At 39.5% G+C, this 19099-nt stretch overlaps 1 protein-coding gene across 2 annotated transcripts in view; it reads right to left on the bottom strand.

Moving 5' to 3' along the window:
* trrap (transformation/transcription domain-associated protein) overlaps window positions 1-19099 on the bottom strand; it is a 223741-nt gene that overhangs the window by 146697 nt on the left and 57945 nt on the right. For both annotated transcript variants that reach the window (XM_072559829.1, XM_072559830.1), the window contains exons 26-31: window positions 18119-18379; window positions 17227-17388; window positions 15967-16063; window positions 14604-14725; window positions 11719-11889; window positions 3615-3683 (exon numbers count right to left, since the gene is read on the bottom strand). In XM_072559829.1, coding sequence (XP_072415930.1) covers window positions 3615-3683; window positions 11719-11889; window positions 14604-14725; window positions 15967-16063; window positions 17227-17388; window positions 18119-18379 — 882 coding nt within the window. The remainder of the gene's footprint in view (window positions 1-3614; window positions 3684-11718; window positions 11890-14603; window positions 14726-15966; window positions 16064-17226; window positions 17389-18118; window positions 18380-19099) is intronic.

The following is a 19099-nucleotide window of genomic DNA, read 5'->3' as shown; positions in this document are numbered from 1 at the left end:
CTTCTTCCTTGGGATGGATTTCCACTGTGCCTCCCAAATTAACCGCAGAAACTAGATTAGATTACTTACAGTGTGGAAACAGGCCCTTTGGCCCAACAAGTCCACACCGACCCGCCGAAGCATAACCCACCCAGACCCATTTCTCCTAACACTACGAGCAATTTAGCACGACCAATTCACCTAACCTGCACATTTTTTGGATTGTGGGAGGAAACCAGAACACCCAGAGGAAACCCACGCAGACACAGGGAGAATGTGCAAACTCCACACAGTGTCACCTGAGGTGGGAATTGAACCTGGGTCTGTGGCGCTGTGAGGCAGCAGTGCTAACCACTGTGCCACCGTGCCGCCCATTCCTCCTGCTTGGGCGTCCCTTCTTAGCAGCTCTGGCCAGCTCTTCGCTCATGTCTTTATAATTAGCTTTACTTAACTGCAATTTCAAAACAACCAACTATTTTTGATTCAAGCATCTCCCCCTCAAACTGAATGGTGAATCCTATCTTACTGTGGTCACTGCCCTCAGGGATTCCTCCACCTTAACCTTAAGTCTGCCTTATTACACATCAAATTCAGAACCACCCTGTTCCCTAATGGGCTCTACCACAAATTGCTCCAAAAACCATCTTGCAGACATTCCACGAACTCCTTTTCTCCTTATGACATGGACATATGCTCCTCATGACATAGATGGAGCAGGGATTGACTAGATGGTGAAGAGGCTTGGAGAAGAAGATTAACATGTAACAACAGAAGAACTTCAAAAAAGGTATGCCCCAACATATGACAAGTTTATATAAAATAATTAATAATTAATATAATATGACAATGGTTGTTTTTAACTCAATGTGTAGGTACACATAAGATATGACCCTCGACATAAAGTAATGTGCTACACTTTTGAACTTTTTTTTAAAAAACACATCACTGTGGCAATGGATTTATTTTCTTGTGCAATTGTTAAGACCACAAAGCAGTTTTTCTTAAATGGTTGTATGGTCCTCCCAAGAAATATTGATTGGGAGACATGCAATATACGCAAGTGGAAGCATTCAGGGGAAGAAATACAGGGAAATACTTTTGTACTAAATAAAGATCCCACAGATAATTTCATCAAATCTTTGAATGTCATTTCTAAAATAAAAAAACTTCACATGCGCTTGACTTTTTAAACACTTTAGATTCAACGCCACAAGGTCACAAATAAGACAACCACCAGAGGGTTCCACAGCATTGCAACTTCAAACAAAATTCACAATTTGAACGAACGCACTACTAAAACAGCTCAATACAAGACAGAGAAGACATCACAACACCACTGGATAGTTTCCTGCTGCACTCACAGCCTTTACCAGAATTCTCACCTCCACCCCCTCCATGGCAGGCTAAACCAAAACAAAAGTCATGACAAAAAAGAAATCGAATAGGACAGACAATAAGTGCTACTTGCAATAAATGAGACTGAGCAAATGAATGAATGTATAAATTAATGTAATCCCAGAGATTCATCAAAACATAATTTCACCATAGTTGGAAAGTGTTCAGAGTTTGCTGCATGATAATGTGGAAGGAACTCAAATGACATCATTAGTGCAAATGATTGGACTGTTAAGGTGTTGGGCACACTTGAGCTGTCTTAGATTTAGCTGCTATACCCTAGAATCTACAGAAAGAAAAAGGGGATTGAGACTGTTCAGATAATTCTTTCTAGAGCCAGTACAAGCACAGTGGGACTAATGGCCTCCTTTAAGAATCAACAAAAATTACAATAACTAAAATACATTATGAAAGCAATTTAAAGACAAAGAAAAATGCTATTATAGCACAAATAAAAAATGTTAGTTAAAATCAATTACCAGAAACCGAGTGTTAAAAGAAATGCTGTAATCTTGTTCCTAAGGCCAATGGTACTTCCTTCCATGCAAAATAATACATTGGCTTTCGTACTTCAAAATCTGGGGTTACTCTATCTAATAATACAAGGGCATCAAGATGACATCAGAGCCCATCAATTTTAATGCGATTAACTGATTGCTTTGAAGAAAGTGTGTCTTGTGAAACATATCTGCACAAAGATTTAACTGCTTTGCCATAATTATTTCTTTAGCTCTTGAAGTCAGAGGAGGATGTGAAGTGGTAAGCCACTAAAATTTAATGCACGAGGGAGAATTTTTACAAGAGGAATCAACACAACACGAATTCTACAAATGAAAGTTGACAACTAGGACACAGGTATTAAATTTCCCATGTTCCCCCAAATGGCTAAGGACCAGACATTGAGAAGAGAAATACCTGCGATTTATAGCATATTTCACATCTTCAGTGTGTTTGAGCCGTTTTCCAGTTAATAGACTACTTTTGAAATTTAAGAACTGTCAACTTGCACAGAGCAAAATCCCAGAATCTAACATGAATGTTAGTTTTGACAGTATTAATTGGAGGAATGAATATTGGCCAGAAGATATCGGTTCTTTATGAGAACAATGCCAGTGTTTTACATCCACTAAGTGCATGGCAGGGTCTTGATTTAACTGGAAATACAGTATCTCTTACAGTGTACCATTCCCTCAAAATTGGCACAGGAGTATCAGCCTGAATTTTTTTTTTTAAAAACAAGTCTCTTCAATTGAGCTTGAAGCCACATACTTATGACTCAAGAGGCAGAAGTGCCAGCCAGTGAGTGAGTGAGAGCTGTAAACATGATGCATGCAGAATTAAAACATTGCTTATCTTTTTAAATGGGTCCAGTAAATTGAAGTCAGCATTCACCATTAGAGATATGGTGGCATAGTGAGAGGACTAGCAAACCTGAAGTCCAGACTAAAAATCTGAACATATGGGTTCAAACCTTATTTTGGCAGCTGACAGAATTTACATTTGATTAATGAATTAAAAATATTGAGTTAGTCTCCGTAAAGGTGACCATGAAACTATCATTTATTGCCATAAAAACCAATCTGGTGCACTACGGTTAAAGGAAGAAAGATTTTCATCTGTATTTGGTCTGACCTCCATGTGACACCAGATCCATAGTAATGCTGTGACTTAATAAGCCACTCAATTAAAGAATATTTAGGGATTCACAATAAATGCTGGCCTCACCAGCAACATCTATTTCACACAAAAGAGAAAAAAATGAAAAACTCAGTTTAGTTATAGATTTTGTGCATTTACAACATATGACTTTGCAAGAAGAGATAGAAAAAAAACTAAATATTTAAAACTTAAGTTTTTGCTATCACCAAAGATTTCCCGTTGTGTTTTAAAATATTACTGTTGTTGAGACATAACGATTATTCAGAATGGAAACTTGCCTAATGCTTCTTCGGGAACATTCTTCTCAGTTAATTGTTCACAAAAATGAAAGAACTTAAAATTAGTTTAAAATAGTGAAATTTAATTAGGCAATTTTGAAACAATTAATCACAAAAGTTTCCACAAATTATAATCACTTATCAGGTAACAGTCAACTCCATAGGCTTCATTATAATGGACTCATAGGAATAAATTGCTAATTAGTCACAATAGGTCACATTCAGCATTATTTCAGAAAGCTTTGCCTAAACAAAATGTTGTAGTAAAACTTATTCAACAATAAACCAGATTTCAGAACTCACATTGCCATCACTTCTCTGTCCTCCTTTGTGTGTAAGAACGACCACCTCCATCCATTTACGCAAGTGTTGCTAAGGTCCGAAAGACAAATGTTATCCGTTAAATTAGTTTTCACACTGTTTGAATTCATCACCTCATTTACTTCACAACTGAGTGAATGTGAAACTTAAACAAGAGTTTAAATTGCTATTTAAGATTCTAAGTCCCTCTGATTAGTTACTGGATTGCAGAATCAAAACATACAAGTTTAAAAATTCTTTCATGTATTTCTCTAGTAGTAACTGTTATGGACTAGGCCAGAGCACTCAAAACATTCTTGAGCAGTCAACCCAGACCATAACTTTGCAATTTGTTTCGGTAAGTGTACAATGAAAATTACCCAGAGTAAATTAGCTAGGTTGACTACCATGTTTTAAAACAGACAAATTTATTCACAAAATTACACAATGAAACACTAAGAACAGAATAACGAACCCCTTCAGAACTCAATCTATCCAAACTAGACTTAATTTTGCTGTTCCAAATATACACAACAGTCCCAATAAGCAAACCCCCTTAAAGACCAGTAAAAAAAATGAAACAAATGCTTACAGGTTGAAGTTAGAAGGGCAGAAGGAGAGAGTTTCCACACAGTTTACTGTTGAACTCCTAATTAGTTCTGGATTGAACTGCCCAGCTAGAGGGCTGACCACTTCCCATTCATTATACAGGTCACTTCTAAAACATGATCACTTTGCCCTGAAGTCTCATCTGTTTACATAGAAACATAAAGGCCTCTCAATATCCTTTAACCTCTGTACCAAATCAGTCTAATCGGAACCAGGAGAGTTTCATGATCCCTCTGAAACAAAATCAAGGAAACAGTATCCTTGAGAAAAGGAAAAGCTTTTAGAAAAAGGGACCAGCTTTGTGACATAAGTGTTTTGAATATATTTATGCTGCTTAGATATGGATGAATTAGCATTGTTGGCCAGTAATTCAGAGTACGCAAGTTCAAAACCCAACATGGGAGTTCAAGATTGGAGTACTTTAAAAGTGGAAATACTCACTTACTTTTCCTCAGCCACTGCTTGACATTTGCTACTAAATAAACCTGGTTATTCAGATCCCAGAATCGGATGGTCAAAAACTAACTTGTGTTAATTTGACAACCTGGCAACCATAAACTTTAAACCCTATCCATGACTTGTATCATACACTAAAGAGTCAACTCTAAGTTGACTAAGCAAGCCATTCAGTTGTAAAACCAGTCATGTTTTTGAGGAGGCCCCTTTGGAAACAGGCATTAAGTGTGACCTTTCCAGTACTGTCTAGTTTTCCCTCACCCTCTTGCTCAATAATAAGAGGAAAAATGCCACAAAAATTACCAAACTCTTCAAGTTGCATCTAAGAATGCATAATGCAACTAATGTAGATAACATTTCCACAGAATTCTGGGGCAATTTCAGCTAAAACAATTTAGCGTAATGCCAAACATTACTCCAGTTTATTATACCTTGAGGCCACTGTTACTTATACACGTCAGAACGCTATCTCTTTTGACTATTTCATGGAGTCAATTTGCTAATTACATTTTCAGAAGTGAAACAATAAAAGAAAGCATGCAGTGACTGTAACCCAGACCCCAGTCTCAATAGAACAGCAGGGAATTTTAAACCATGAAAGTGATTTTGCTATTTGATGGTAAATAAATGGAATGCCAGGAAAATCTTAAATCTGACCATAACAGTATAAGAACAAAACAGAAGATTCAAATGAGGAATTAAAACTTGACATCCAAATGCAACATTCACAAAGCACCGTGAAATTAAAGCATTCAAATTGCAAAGAGATGATGGGTAAATTCACCCTATAAAAGCTGCAAGAGAATTCAATCATGAGAACAGTCAGAGGATGCACTCCTTCATGTAGAACGATCAAGCAGTTTGAGGAGCTGATCCTCAAAAAGACTATTTATCATCAGTAGCAAGCACGTGAGAGAAATGACAGCTGAGGGGGACCGGAAACACTGACAGAGAAGCAAGTGTGACCAAGCCATCTCAGGTTGGAGAAGCTGGAGTTATTGGGCCAGTGCTGGAAGACTGGAGGAGAGAGTTGCAGAAGGGAGGGGACAGCTCCAAGTTGGTAGTGAGAGAGAATAGAAGGGGTTGGGGAATAGAAAAAGAGAAGAGGAAGGTGGAAAGGTTAGGCAGGGAAGGGTGAGCAAAAGCCAGACTGAGGAAGAGGGAGGTTTCATGATGAAAAGAGAATAGTTTTAACTGAGTTAATGGAACACACAGTAGCTGCAACATCATTAGTCTTTAAAGGCACGTTTCAGAGAATGGTTACTGTGTACGAAATTATTTTCAAAAAAAGTTTTGTTGCTAATTTATTGTTATCATTTTCTGCTAATGTAAATACTGTGTTGTCTAAGATATTAACATTTGCGTATTGTGGATTTAAATTTGACAAAGAGATGATGTTGTTTCAGGATGTTGATTAATTCTTCTAATTCTGCTTCTGTGAGTGCCCCTGTAACTTATAGGGTAACACAATTACAGAAGATAAATGTTGTTTCTTGACTGTATTATATAATAAAGGAATTAGTGATAACAAGAAAGAAGACCCTCTAAAAACTTAAATAGTAACCTGAAAAATAACCTCAAGGAAAGCATTAAAAGTATATAAAATATATAAACCCCTGGTCTGCTCCAATATGCTGCTCTCAGTCCTTCCTCCCTCTCAGGCTGTTTACTGCAACCTGTGCTAAGGCATCCTGGTTTGTAAGACTTAGCAACCAGGCACTCTGATGCACAGTCATACAGCGCAGAACATCCATTTTCTATTTTAAAAAGCATTTATCCACATAATATACTGTACTTAAGCCAGGTCATTCAATAATATTTGTATACTTATTTTATTATTAATAATTATTTTAAGCAACCTCGTACGTTGCTCAATAACTATTAACACCAAGTTATTAGCAGACATTGTACGGGTAGCGGGCGATTGACTCATTTGGCTGGACAGCTGGCTTGCAATGCAGAGTCATGCCAGTATCTGAGGCATGATGACTTTCAGATTAAACCACCACCAGTCGTGTCTCTCTAATGAGAGAGCAGTCCTATGGGACTATGGCAACTTTATATTTTCCTTCACTGAAATGAGACAAGCCATTTGGCCAAACCAGTCCGTGCCAAAGTTTATGCTCTACTTGAGACATACTGTGCTACCACTTTAATATAGCAAGAAAAATGCCAATGTATTTCCCAGGAGCACTACAGAAAAAACATTAAACATCGAGTCACAGCAACAACACAGAAAATGGCCAAAACTGTAAAGGTGATTTTGAAGGAGGAAACAGAGTTTAGAGCATAGAACTTGGTAATTGAAGGAATAGCCATCCCCGGTGGATGAATTAAAATTGGAGATGTGCCACAGACTAAACCTGAAGGACAGTAGAAAAAAAGCAGAGCTGGAGTAGGTTACAGGGATAATGGGGAAGCCTAAATGGATTGCAGTAGGCTAAAAATTTTAGAATGGAGGTGTGACAGATTTACAGGATATGGAGCGATTGTGGGTGAATGAGTTTGGAGAAAGTTGGGACACAGGCAATAGACTTTAGGATCAACTTAAGTTAATGAAAAATATAACGTGTGGGACGGACCAGGAGTAAAACGGAATTGTCAAGACCACAGTGTACAAATCAGGAAACATTCACTCCAAACTTTTAACCCCTCAGTCGGTTGGGGAGTAGACCAGCGTAGTCAATCAGAACAGAAGAAACCGAACTAGATTTACAACTCTGGATTAGTGGTGCTGGAAGAGCACAGCAGTTCAGGCAGCATCCAAGGAGATTCGAAATCGACGTTTCGGGCAAAAGCCCTTCATCAGGAATAAAGGCAGTGAGCTGAAGCATGGAGAGATAAGCTAGAGGAGGGTGGGGGTGGGGAGAAAGTAGCATAGATTACAATGGGTGAGTGGGGAGGGGATGAAGGTGATAGGTCAGGGAGGAGAGGGTGGAGTGGATAGGTGGAAAAAGGAGATAGGCAGGTAGGACAAGTCCGGACAAGTCATGGGGGCAGTGCTGAGCTGGAAGTTTGGACCTAGGGGAAGGCCCCACCACCAGGGATATATTTCCCTCCCCACCCCTTTCCGCCTTCCGACTACCTGGTCAGGTCCACGCCCCCCTACAACCCACCCTCCCATCCTGGCACTTTCCCCTGCCACCGCACGAACTGTACAACCTGTGCCCACACCTCCTCCCTCACCTCTATCCAAGGCCCTAAAAGGAGCTTTCCACATCCAAAGTTTTACTTGCACATCCACTAATATCATTTATTGTATCCGTTGCTCCCGATGCGGTCTCCTCTACATTGGGGAGACTGGGCACCTCCTAGCAGAGTGCTTTAGGGAACATGTCCGGGACACCCGCACCAATCAATCAACCACACCGCCCCGTGGCCCAACATTTCAACTCCCCCTCCCACTCTGCCGAGGACATGGAGGTCCTGGGTCTCCTTTACCGCCGCTCCCTCACCACCAGATGCCTGGAGGAAGAACGCCTCATCTTCCGCCTCGGAACACTTCAACCCCAGGGCATCAATGTGGACTTCAACAGTTTCCTCATTTCCCCTTCCCCCACCTCACCCTAGTTCCAAACTTCCAGCTCAGCACTGTCCCCATGACTTGTCCGGACTTGTCCTACCTGCCTATCTCCTTTTCCACCTATCCACTCCACCCTCTCCTCCCTGACCTATCACCTTCATCCCCTCCCCCACTCACCCATTGTACTCTATACTACTTTCTCCCCACCCCCACCCTCCTCTAGCTTATCTCTCCACGCTTCAGGCTCACTGCCTTTATTCCTGATGAAGGGCTTTTGCCCGAAACGTCGATTTCGCTGCTCCTTGGATGCTGCCTGAACTGCTGTGCTCTTCCAGCACCACTGATCCAGAATCTGGTTCCCAGCATCTGCAGTCATTATTTTTACCTCATAGATTTACAACTCGTCCAGCTCCAAGTCCAAACAAAACCCAAACAAAACTAATTGAAATTACCACCAGTGCCTGGCAGAGCACTACCTTGAATGCTTATTGGATGAAGGAGTTATACCTGAGGTTTCTGGGAAATAAAGCTTTCAACAGATCGAAAGGTATTGATTGAGAAGAGATGTCATCAGAATTTTATTTTAAGCACAGTCTGACTGAGTAAATTGGTGAGAGAGATTCAGTTTAAATCAAAAATTGATTCACACTTGACTGAGACCCATGTCCCATCCATCGTAGTCCATCCTGAATTCATTCCACATCATTCAGTTCGCTCCCAAACATTTTCTCATGACCACTGCTGTCAGTCACTTCTGCGATTCAACACACATCTCTTCTGTGCCAGAGTCAATTCAAAGTACCAACAGCATAGTTCAGGGTTGTAACAATAGCACCTCCTCTGCTTCCAACCTACCTGATATCCAAATGCCACTGCAAACATTTCAGTGGAGAATCAAGAAACCTTGAGTCACATATGAATCATTAAGCTGCTTTATTTCACAATTAGTGAGCACAATTGGCAAAAATAATGATTCACTCAGCTTAATTCATTCAACTTGCTTTCACATTAAAAAATACCAAGTACACCAAGTTTCCTTACATCAGCGAGGTTCTATTTTCCCCGAAAAGTGGCCTGGGTTTTTATTCTGATTGCTCATGTCTCCCAGGCAATCATATTTGATTTTTTGGTGGAATAGGGAATGCATGCTTTATCATAATTGTCTGGGCAGGCCAAATTAACTGGTCCTGATAGCGTTTCATCTGTCTATCACTGTATTCTTAACTTCAACAAATTAGTGCCATCTTCTCCTATGTAGATATTCTATATCCCCATGTTCTTCAGAATTTGACAAAAGCTCAAATTCTTTTTTTTGTTTAAGTGTCTTACTATCGGTTTTTATTCCCATATTGACAGCCATAAGGGATAGGCTGGGAGACACCCTTAATAAGTGTGTTAGTCCAGAGACTTCCCCATTTAGCAACAGCTCAGCCAGGCTTGTGCATTTCATATTGTTAGAGTTTTTGTGGAAGACAAAGTAACTCTTTTAGTCAACTTGCCTAACATCCCTTTACATGGTTCAATTTAAAACTTTGTTTTATCATGTTCTTGTCAAGCACCATCGGATAACTTATTCTGTGAAAGGTGCTCATACATGAATAATTATAACCCACATTTTCACTTAGTGCTTTTCCCACAACCCTGCCAAATGAATGGGAATATTAAAAGACTACTATTTAAAATAGCTAAATGTCCCAAAACTTTTGCACTGAAGATGCGTTTTTTTTTTCTCCCACAAAAAAATACTTAAACAAGATAGCTCTGAATGGTAAAGGTGACTTCCAGATTTCTTAAACCAACGCATTGACAAATTCTGTATTCTAAAGACCATGGCAGAAAACTCACATTCTTAAAATTCTTAAACTACAATTCTTACCAGATCCAAACATTATGTAAAAGTTGAAAAGCTCTTAATAACTGGAACTCCAAACAGACTTAGAGGTCCATCTACACAGATCAATAAAATTTAGGGACCAGATAGAAAATGAGAGAAAAAAAGTGGCATAATTAATGTCAGTCTTTATGAAGGCTAGGTGGTAGGAATTTTGCGAGAGCTGTACAAAGCTCCAGCCCGACCTGATCAGCAGTACTGTATAGCTTAGAAAAAATATATTGACCTGGGAAGGAGCACAGGATAAATTTATTAGAATGCTCACAGAACTCCTGAATTTAACTTATGAGTAGAGGTTACATAAACTAGGTTTGCATTTCCTAGATTACAGAAGATGGAGCGATATTTGATTTGGTTTATAGGGTTTTGAAAAAAAAAATCCATAGAGGCAGAAACATTTTTTCGCAGTTTGGTGAGCCAAGGACCAGGGAACATGACCTTAAAATCAGGAGTTAGGACACTTTTGTTAACCTCAAGTGTAGCAGAATGGAATTCTCTCCTACAAAAAGCAAGTGCAAGCATAGCTTAAAAATAAGATCAATAGATTTATTGCTGGACAAGAATATAAAATAGAAATGAAGTTCAAGTGAAATGTAAATAGAGTCAGAGATATACAGTATGGAAACAGACCCTTTGGTCCAACTCGTCCATGCGGACCAGATACCCCAACCTAATCTTGCCCCACTTGCCATCACCAGCCCCATATCCCTCCGAACACTTCCCATTCATATACCCATCCAGATGCCTTTTAAATATTGCAATTATACTAGCCTCCACCACTTCCTCTGACAGCTCATTCCATACACTCACCACCCTGTGCGAGAAAAAGTTGGCCCTCAGGTCTCTTTTATATCTTTCTCCTCTCACTCTGAACCTACATCCTCTAGTTCTGGACTTCCCCCACCCCAGAGAAAAGACTTTGTCTATTTATCCTATCCACGCCCCTCATGATTTTATAAATCTCTATGAGGTCACCCCTCAGCTTCTGACACTCCAGGAAAAACAGCCCCAGCCTATTCAACCTTTCCTTATGCCTCAACCCTTCTAACCCTGGTCACATCCTTGTAAATATTTTCTGAACCCTTTCAAGTTTCACAACATCCTTCCGATAGAAAGACCACCAGAACTGCACGCAATCTTCCAAAAGTGGCCTAACCAATGCCCTGTACAGCTGCAATATGACCGTCCAATTCCTGTACTCATCAGCAGTGATTTCTTGAAAAGGTGGGACAGGTGGCTCAAGTAGCTAAATTGTCTCTTCCTATTCCATGTTATCCCTATGTATGTCGCCATTTAGTAGGAGTGTGATTCAATTAGAATTAACAGCACTACTGAAAGCTTTCCATTTCCAGATTAAAGTAGATTGAGAAAATGGAGATCGATATAAATTGCCAAATATCTAGAGGCTGCTTCGGTTTCTGGCATTGGTTGGCTGGTTCTATTTCATAAAAGATCTTAAAAATCATTGCTATCTAGCACAACTTAACTTCCTCAGAAAGGCAGAGCAAGAAAAATGGCCAACAAGTGACAAAAGATCACTTTTGATTGTTAATAACACAAATTCCACAACGGTTTAAATATCTACAATGTGCAAATACTACTACAGTTAAAGTTACTTGTACACTTACCATCATTTGATCACAAAATTTATCATTAAAGGAGTTTGGAAAAAGTCTTGTAACAGACGTCAAGCGATTCACAACGTTTAAAGTCAGGCTGCGATAATCACCCAACATCATCAGGAGTGGCCTCATGTGAGTGTGGATTTGATCTACTTCAATTGTGGCCCCCTCCAAAAACTAAAAATGTAAACATTGAAAGAAAATTCAAGCGATTAAAAACATTAATTAGAAATTATCCTAAATCTCAAAGGCTTTAAAGTTCAATAAAATAAAGGAATACTAGATATAGTGTCATGCTACATAGAACACGCAAACATAGAATATAGGAGGGGAAGGCCATTTAGCTCTTTGAGCCTGCACCGCTACTCATTATGATCATACCTGATCATCCAACTTCGTAGTCTGTTCCCACTTCCCCGCATCCTTTGAACCCTTTAGACCAAAGTGCTATATCCAATTCCTTCTTGATATCATACAATAACTTGTTGTTGACTGATTTGCGAGATGGTGAATTCCACAGAGTCACCACTCTCTGGGTGAAGAAATTTCTCATCGGAGTCCTAACCTTGACTCTGGTTTCAGACTTCACTGCTACCGGGAACATCCTTCTCACATGTACCCGGTTAGAATTTTATAGGCTTACGTAAAACCCCTTCTCAACCTCCTGAACTCCAACAAATATAATCCTAACTGATTCAACCTCTCCTCATACACCAATCCCACCAAGCCAGGAAACAGACTTGTAAACGTTCACTCTACTCCCCTATTGCATGAACATTTCAGTTTGATATAAACAAGTTCTGCAGTACTTATTCAGATAGTTAATATTCAGGTTTATCATTCTTCTTTAAAGTCCTCTGTTGCTATCTGGAGTAAAAGCTTGCATGACAACAATCATATTAAAAGTGGATTTGCTATTTTATTGTTGTGATTGCTTTGTGGAAAGTATCACACTCATGCTGATCAACATATTAGAGAACAAAGTTACAAAGGGATTTGTGAAAAAAAAATTTCAAGACTGTAATTGACAAGTGTTCAGAAAGCAATTAAGTTTTGAGTGTTCACTTCAGCTTCAAGACTGCCCAAAACACTCAGTTATGCAGCCAAACTAAAATAGTAGTCGTGAGTTTTGAGAAGATTTGTAGCTCAGGTTGAAGTTCTGGATGTAGGTTTGTTCATTGAGCTGGTAGGTTCATTTTCATATATGTTTCGTCACCATACTAGATAACATCATCAGTGAGCCTCCGGATGAAGGACTGGTGGCATGGCCTGCTTTCTATTGATGTGTTTAGATTTTATTGAGTTGCCAATGTCATTTCTAGTTCTTTTTCTCAGGGGGTGGTAAATAGGATCCAAGTCAATGTGTCTATCAACACACATCGACTTGGATACTGTTAAGCATTCCCTGAGAAAAAGAACTAGAAATGACATCGCCACAAGGAAACCTAAACACATCAATAGAAAGTGAGCCATCCCAACAGTGCTTCATCCAGAGGCTCACTGACAATGTTACCTAGTATGGTGACAAAACATCTGAAAACAAACCTTCTAGCGCAGCAAACAAACCTACATCACTAAAATTGTACTTGCATAATAGCTTGTTTATCCACATTCAAATATGAAAGACATAATACACAGTTCCAAAGTCAATGCTAAACCTAGCAATGTTAATTACTGGGTATTAGATGTGAAAGGAACATTTGTGTTTATGGACCAGTGTTTTGTTTACATTCTGCAAAAGGTAAGCCACTCTTTGAAAAAATAGTACACTCCCTTTCATGAATTACAAAACACTCCTGAACTCAAATTTGATTTAAAATGCAAACAAATGTAATGTTTTAAGAATCAGATTCACACTGCATTACTAGTCTTGCCTAAAACTCAAATTATTGCATGATTGAAAAACAGCATTAAAAATTGAATAAATTATCGATCATTATACAACTGGGAAAGGATGAAACATAAACAAAAAAACCAAAAAGAACTGCGGGTGCTAGAAATCAGACATGAAAATAAATTGCTGGAAAAACTCAGCAGGTCTGGCAGCACCTGTGGAGAGAAATCAGAGTTAATGTTTCAGGTTCAGTGACTCTTCATCAGACCAAAAACATTAACTGATTTCTTTCTACAGATACTGCCAAACTAAATACAAATATATGTACAAGAAGGCCACTGAACCCTTCAAGCCTGCTCCACTTTTCAGTAAGATCATGGGTGATCTGAACTATATTCCTACAAGGTTAAGAAGCCAGGATATTCTCAGTAACCTCAGCCAGTGTGGGAATTAAACCCACACTGTTGCCATCACTCTGCATTGCAAATCGGTTGTCTAGCCAACTGAGCTAACCAATCTATACCCTCACCTGAATTCACCAATTATCTCTCTTGAATGAGAGAGTAGTTCTATGGTGGTCCTCTGGGATTATGTTGACTTTACCTTTACTTGATAATCCTTCAGTCTTTTGTAATCAAGAATATATCTGTGCCTTAAAAATATTTAAATATTCTACATGCACTGTATTTTGAGGAAGTGAATTTCTAAATGTTAAGTAGGGGCCCATAATTGTCTCGAGTCTTTTGAAAGCTATGTTCTCATCATTTTTATACTACACACATTACTACAGCTAATTGATATTTGGTGGAAAAGCAACAATTAATTAGGACAATAAATTTAGCCTGCATCACCACTTTGTCTAATGACAACACAACAAATTTCATTTTTAAATATTGCTTTATTTAATTACAGACAAGCAAGTGTCTGTCATGGCAACAGAACATGCTGTTAAATGTTAATAGAGCATTAATTCAGGATAATTTTGTTTGAATTCCTTTCAATAAGTGTCTGAATAGCAACACCAAAATTGCACCAAAAACACTACAATACAACTGACCTTCCTCATGCAGGCCTCTCCTGCCTCTTGCAGTTCATTATTTGTCGAGTTCAGCGCCTTGAACAGTGCAGCGATGATTTTTTCTCGTGACTGAGGTAAGTAATTGCAGGCAGCTAAGGCATCTATTCAAGAGAAAGCAAAGCAGCACAATTTCACTCTTCACACAAACCAAGAGAACAGCAAACCAGTGAACAACTTCAAGATATGAATTAGCATATACAATTAGAATAAGAATCTTATGTCGTAGTTTGTACATTGGAAGAATAAACTAACTCAATTACACATACAAAACAAGATGGCAAATCGCAGAAGAGGGTGGGGGTACTTATAAACTTATCTTTGATGACTGTATTGAGTACATAAGGTTAACAGGTTCTCTAATGAAGGCATTTTAAAGTGATTAAAGAATTTAATAGGGCAGAATGAAACATTATTTATTCTGATGTGGGGGACCCAGAGAAAGGGGACTTGAGTTTAAAATTAGAGCAAGCCCATTCAGAGAGGAGGTTAGGAAGCACAGCTTCACAGAAAGGATAATAGAGGTTGGGAATTCCCTCTCCCTCTCCCTTGAGGCTGAGGATTAAGTGAAAATTTCAAATTTGAGATTTAAAAGAGCTCTAAGCAGCTGTGCAGCCTTCTCCTGTTTCCACATTCTTGCTTGTGAAGTCACCACTGCTTGGAGAGAGATGATTAGTGGTGAGTTTAACCTGAGGGTCACCGCTCCTCAAGTAAGGAGTAAGGTCAAGAAGGTTGGACCTTCAGCCATTGCAGAAACTGAAGCCACACAGCTGGCACCATCCTGCACTGCAAACCAGCCATCCAGCTAAATAAGCTGATCAATCTGTGTACAAAGAGCATAAAAAGGAGAAAGCAAGACTTGTAAAAGAATAGACATGGTCTGAATCCACTGCTATCATCCTTTTTAGTGTCTCTGACCCAAACTACCCCACCCTCAACTTACACACATGTACCAGCATCTGAAAAGGTAGCTCCTCAACCTTCCACTAATGCTTTTGTTTTTTGTTCTATAGCTACAAAGATGCAGCTAAGGGTAGCTCATCAGAGCACATACATGCACCTTCCATTAGTCAGCATCTCCCTACATTGGCACTGACACACAATGTCACTATGTCATCATACAGACCAACCTTGCTTTATCTTTTCAAGTCCATCCATGAACAAAATGCTATAATCACACATAAATCTCCTCCAAAACGAGCATCAAAACAGATTAGTGTTTTAACAGTTCCCGAGCTACCTCAATTTATCACAAAATGGTTTCAAATTGAATTAGAGTTTGGTTATAAAGAACAGCAAAATGTTAAGACAGAAGCTTTCTACTGCTTTGTTTGGTTTCACTTACTCAGGGCAGCAATGCGTAACGGCACAAGTGAAGGAAGGCTTTTGTAGCACGGGAGTTTCATAAGTGCAACATCTTCAGCTTCACAGAGATTTAGCAACTGCAACAAGATAAAAGCATTCAACAAGTCAAGCACCATTATTTGCTAAATGGAAGTATTCAACTGACAGACATCCTATCTGTGCAAAATGCTTTGATGTCATAAAAACTCGATTTAGATTAGATTACTTAGTGTGGAAACAGGCCCTTCGGCCCAACAAGTCCACACCAACCCGCCGAAGCGCAACCTACCCAGACCCATTCTCCTACATTTACCCCTTCACCTAATACTACAGGCAATTTAGAATGGCCAATTCACCTAACCTGCACATTTTTGGACTACGGGAGGAAACCGGAGCACCCAGAAGAAACCAACGCAGAATGTGCAAACTCCACACAGTCAGTCAGTCGCCTGAGGTGGGAATTGAACCCAGGACTCTGGCGCTGTGAGGCAGCAGTGCTAACCACTGTGCCACCGTGCCGCCCACCTTGAAAACTTGTTTCTATTTCCAAAGCAACCCCTTGCACTTATTTCATTACTGACCACTAATGAGAAACAATCAGAATCAGATAGTAATTAGTAGTATGAGAATGTAAGGCTCGAAAGGTTAATGCTGAGGAGTGCACAGAAGTCAATTCAATGTGATGTTATATGGACTTGTGGAAGAACAGCTTTGGATCTTGAAGCAATCAGACAAACATCATGGTCCCCACCTTTTGAAAGGTTTGTCTATTGGCTGCATCTCTGACAGTACGGTATTCACTCAGTAAAGTACAGAAGCTTCTTCCAATGTGAAAACATTCATCTTTGGGCTCTGTAAAACTATTCAGACTCCTGAATGATGTGCAGATACATGAACACCCTCATGCTTGTGAATGGAATTATCCAACACACACAAACCTGAAGCAGATGACTCTCTAACCACTGAAAGCTATCTATATGAATGGCCACAAAAACAAAAAAAGGTTACATCGGCACAAGAGAGACAAATTCAACAAGGCTGAACTTTAAATAAAAACTCCAGAAGCTAAATCTACACCCTAAGTGACTGCATTTTCTTTCTGATAAATTAATGACTTGTTTGTCCAAATAAATCACTGAAGTTTACCAAATTTAGAGAAGCTATACTACCAAAAGTGAACTGCCATGAAAACAAGTTCACACACAAAATGAAAAGAATGGGTAGGTAATACAGGAAGAAAGTACAGGTGTGAAACGTTTACCTCTGTATAAAATACTTTGTGCTCAACTACATTGAGATCCATGGTGAAAAGCCTGGGCTGTAGAGTGGTGCAAAACGTATTTCCTTCCATCAATCCGATCTGAGCATTTGCTGGTTGATGTCGCAATAAGTGCTTCTTAGGTGGAACCATATCTTGTAGGACCTGACAGCACATTGAGTAACCCAGAATCAAACTAACGTTCTACACTTCATCAATATCACAACACAAAAACGCTTCATAACAAAAAATGGCAGACACGAAGGATTCAAACACATCTCAAATATAAACGTAATGGGTAGGCCACAACTTCTAAAGCTCTGCCAATGCCTTTCCAAAGGAAAGGCTTAGGTTCCACATTTCTCTTCACCTTCAGAATTGACAAATTATTCACATATTGTCAAGGTTATCAGACTGTCAAATAAACAAAACCCTGGCAAAAAGTCCTTACGATAAGGCCAGCTTTAAGACTGCAGCGTGGTAACGTCAAGTCGGGTAACATCAAGGACCCTGCCCTGTAACTATCTAGCAGTGCAGAGACCATAATGCAGTTTCAACAACAGAATACAACTACAGAGAAAATTTCAGTTCATCCCCGAAAACCACAGTTAATTGATTAAGCATGTTTCAAAGAGAAGGAATTCTCCATAGGAAAAACAAATGATGATCCTATTAATCATCTTCATTATGAGATCTTGAAGAACAAGTTTATGTCCTTGACCTTCTGTCCTTGCAAGATTGTGTATTATAGCAGGTAGGGCTTTCTTAGCAATTCATAGATGCATTTGCACAAAAAAGCCACTAGCCTGACCTGCTAGTGATTTCCCCTCCAAAATTCATAAGTTACAAAAGCATACCTCCAGTTAAATGAAATACTGCAGAGTTTGTGCACTACCTCTTTGTGGGGCTCCATTATTTCTGTTACACTTTTCCCCGTAACTTGAGCAAGCACTTGCAGAGAATGCATGGCCTGTTTTCGCACAGTGGAGTTTGGCGAGGTCACCTCCCGCACCAAGTCATGAGTCACATGGTGGAATGATTTTTCTTGAGCTGCAAGCAACTCTTCAGACTTCTCCTCATCCTTCAATGGAGTCGCACAACGAATTAACAGCTGTTCTAAAGTGGTCTTGGCCATTGCCACTGCTCCATTGGAAACCTGCACAGAAGCAAAGTTAGCCCTTTCAGTAAAGGTCAGTAAACACTAAGCAAAACATCTTATCACAAGGAATTCAACCATCTGTTGGCATGGTCAGTCTGATACCTAGATCCTAAATCATACCAAGCCTCCATCATCTCCCTAACTGATTTACACTAGCTCCCAGTTTGGCAATACTGCCAGTCAAAAATTCTCCTCTTTACCTTTCAAATTCTCCATTTTCACAAGCTCCTGTCACTTCAAGCTTCGACATTCAGAGATCCGAGCATTCTTTCAACTCTGGCTTGAACGGTCATTCATTTATTCCTTCCTTGGATGTAGGCATTGCTAGCTAGGACAGCATTTAATACCCATCCCTAACTATCCAGCCTCAAACTTCATTTCTGCACCAATGGAAGCCGTGCCTTCTGCTGGCCGGGGTCCCTCCGCTCTGGAATCTTTTCCACTTTTCTTTCCAACTTTAAGATATTCTTTAAAACTTGTCCCTTCAATCAAGCTTTCAGTCATTGTCTGAATATTGCATTATGCAGCTTGGTGCCAAATGTTGTTTCTCTGCCTTTGGATGCTTTACAACATGAAGATGTTAGTTGGCTGAAAGGCCATATCCTTCATAACTGACTGGTCAAGAGTGAGCATGTGGTTACCCTCGGCAAAGTTGAATCCAAAAATCGATTGGAGGCGGGAAGCAGAGGATGATGGTAGAGGAGTGTTTGATTAACC

This window comes from Chiloscyllium punctatum, chromosome 40, assembly GCF_047496795.1.
Source record: "Chiloscyllium punctatum isolate Juve2018m chromosome 40, sChiPun1.3, whole genome shotgun sequence".
In the NCBI taxonomy this organism is placed as follows: domain Eukaryota; kingdom Metazoa; phylum Chordata; class Chondrichthyes; order Orectolobiformes; family Hemiscylliidae; genus Chiloscyllium; species Chiloscyllium punctatum.
The sequence above is the reverse complement of the archived record's forward strand: the minus strand, read 5'-3'. Positions and strand labels throughout refer to the sequence as shown.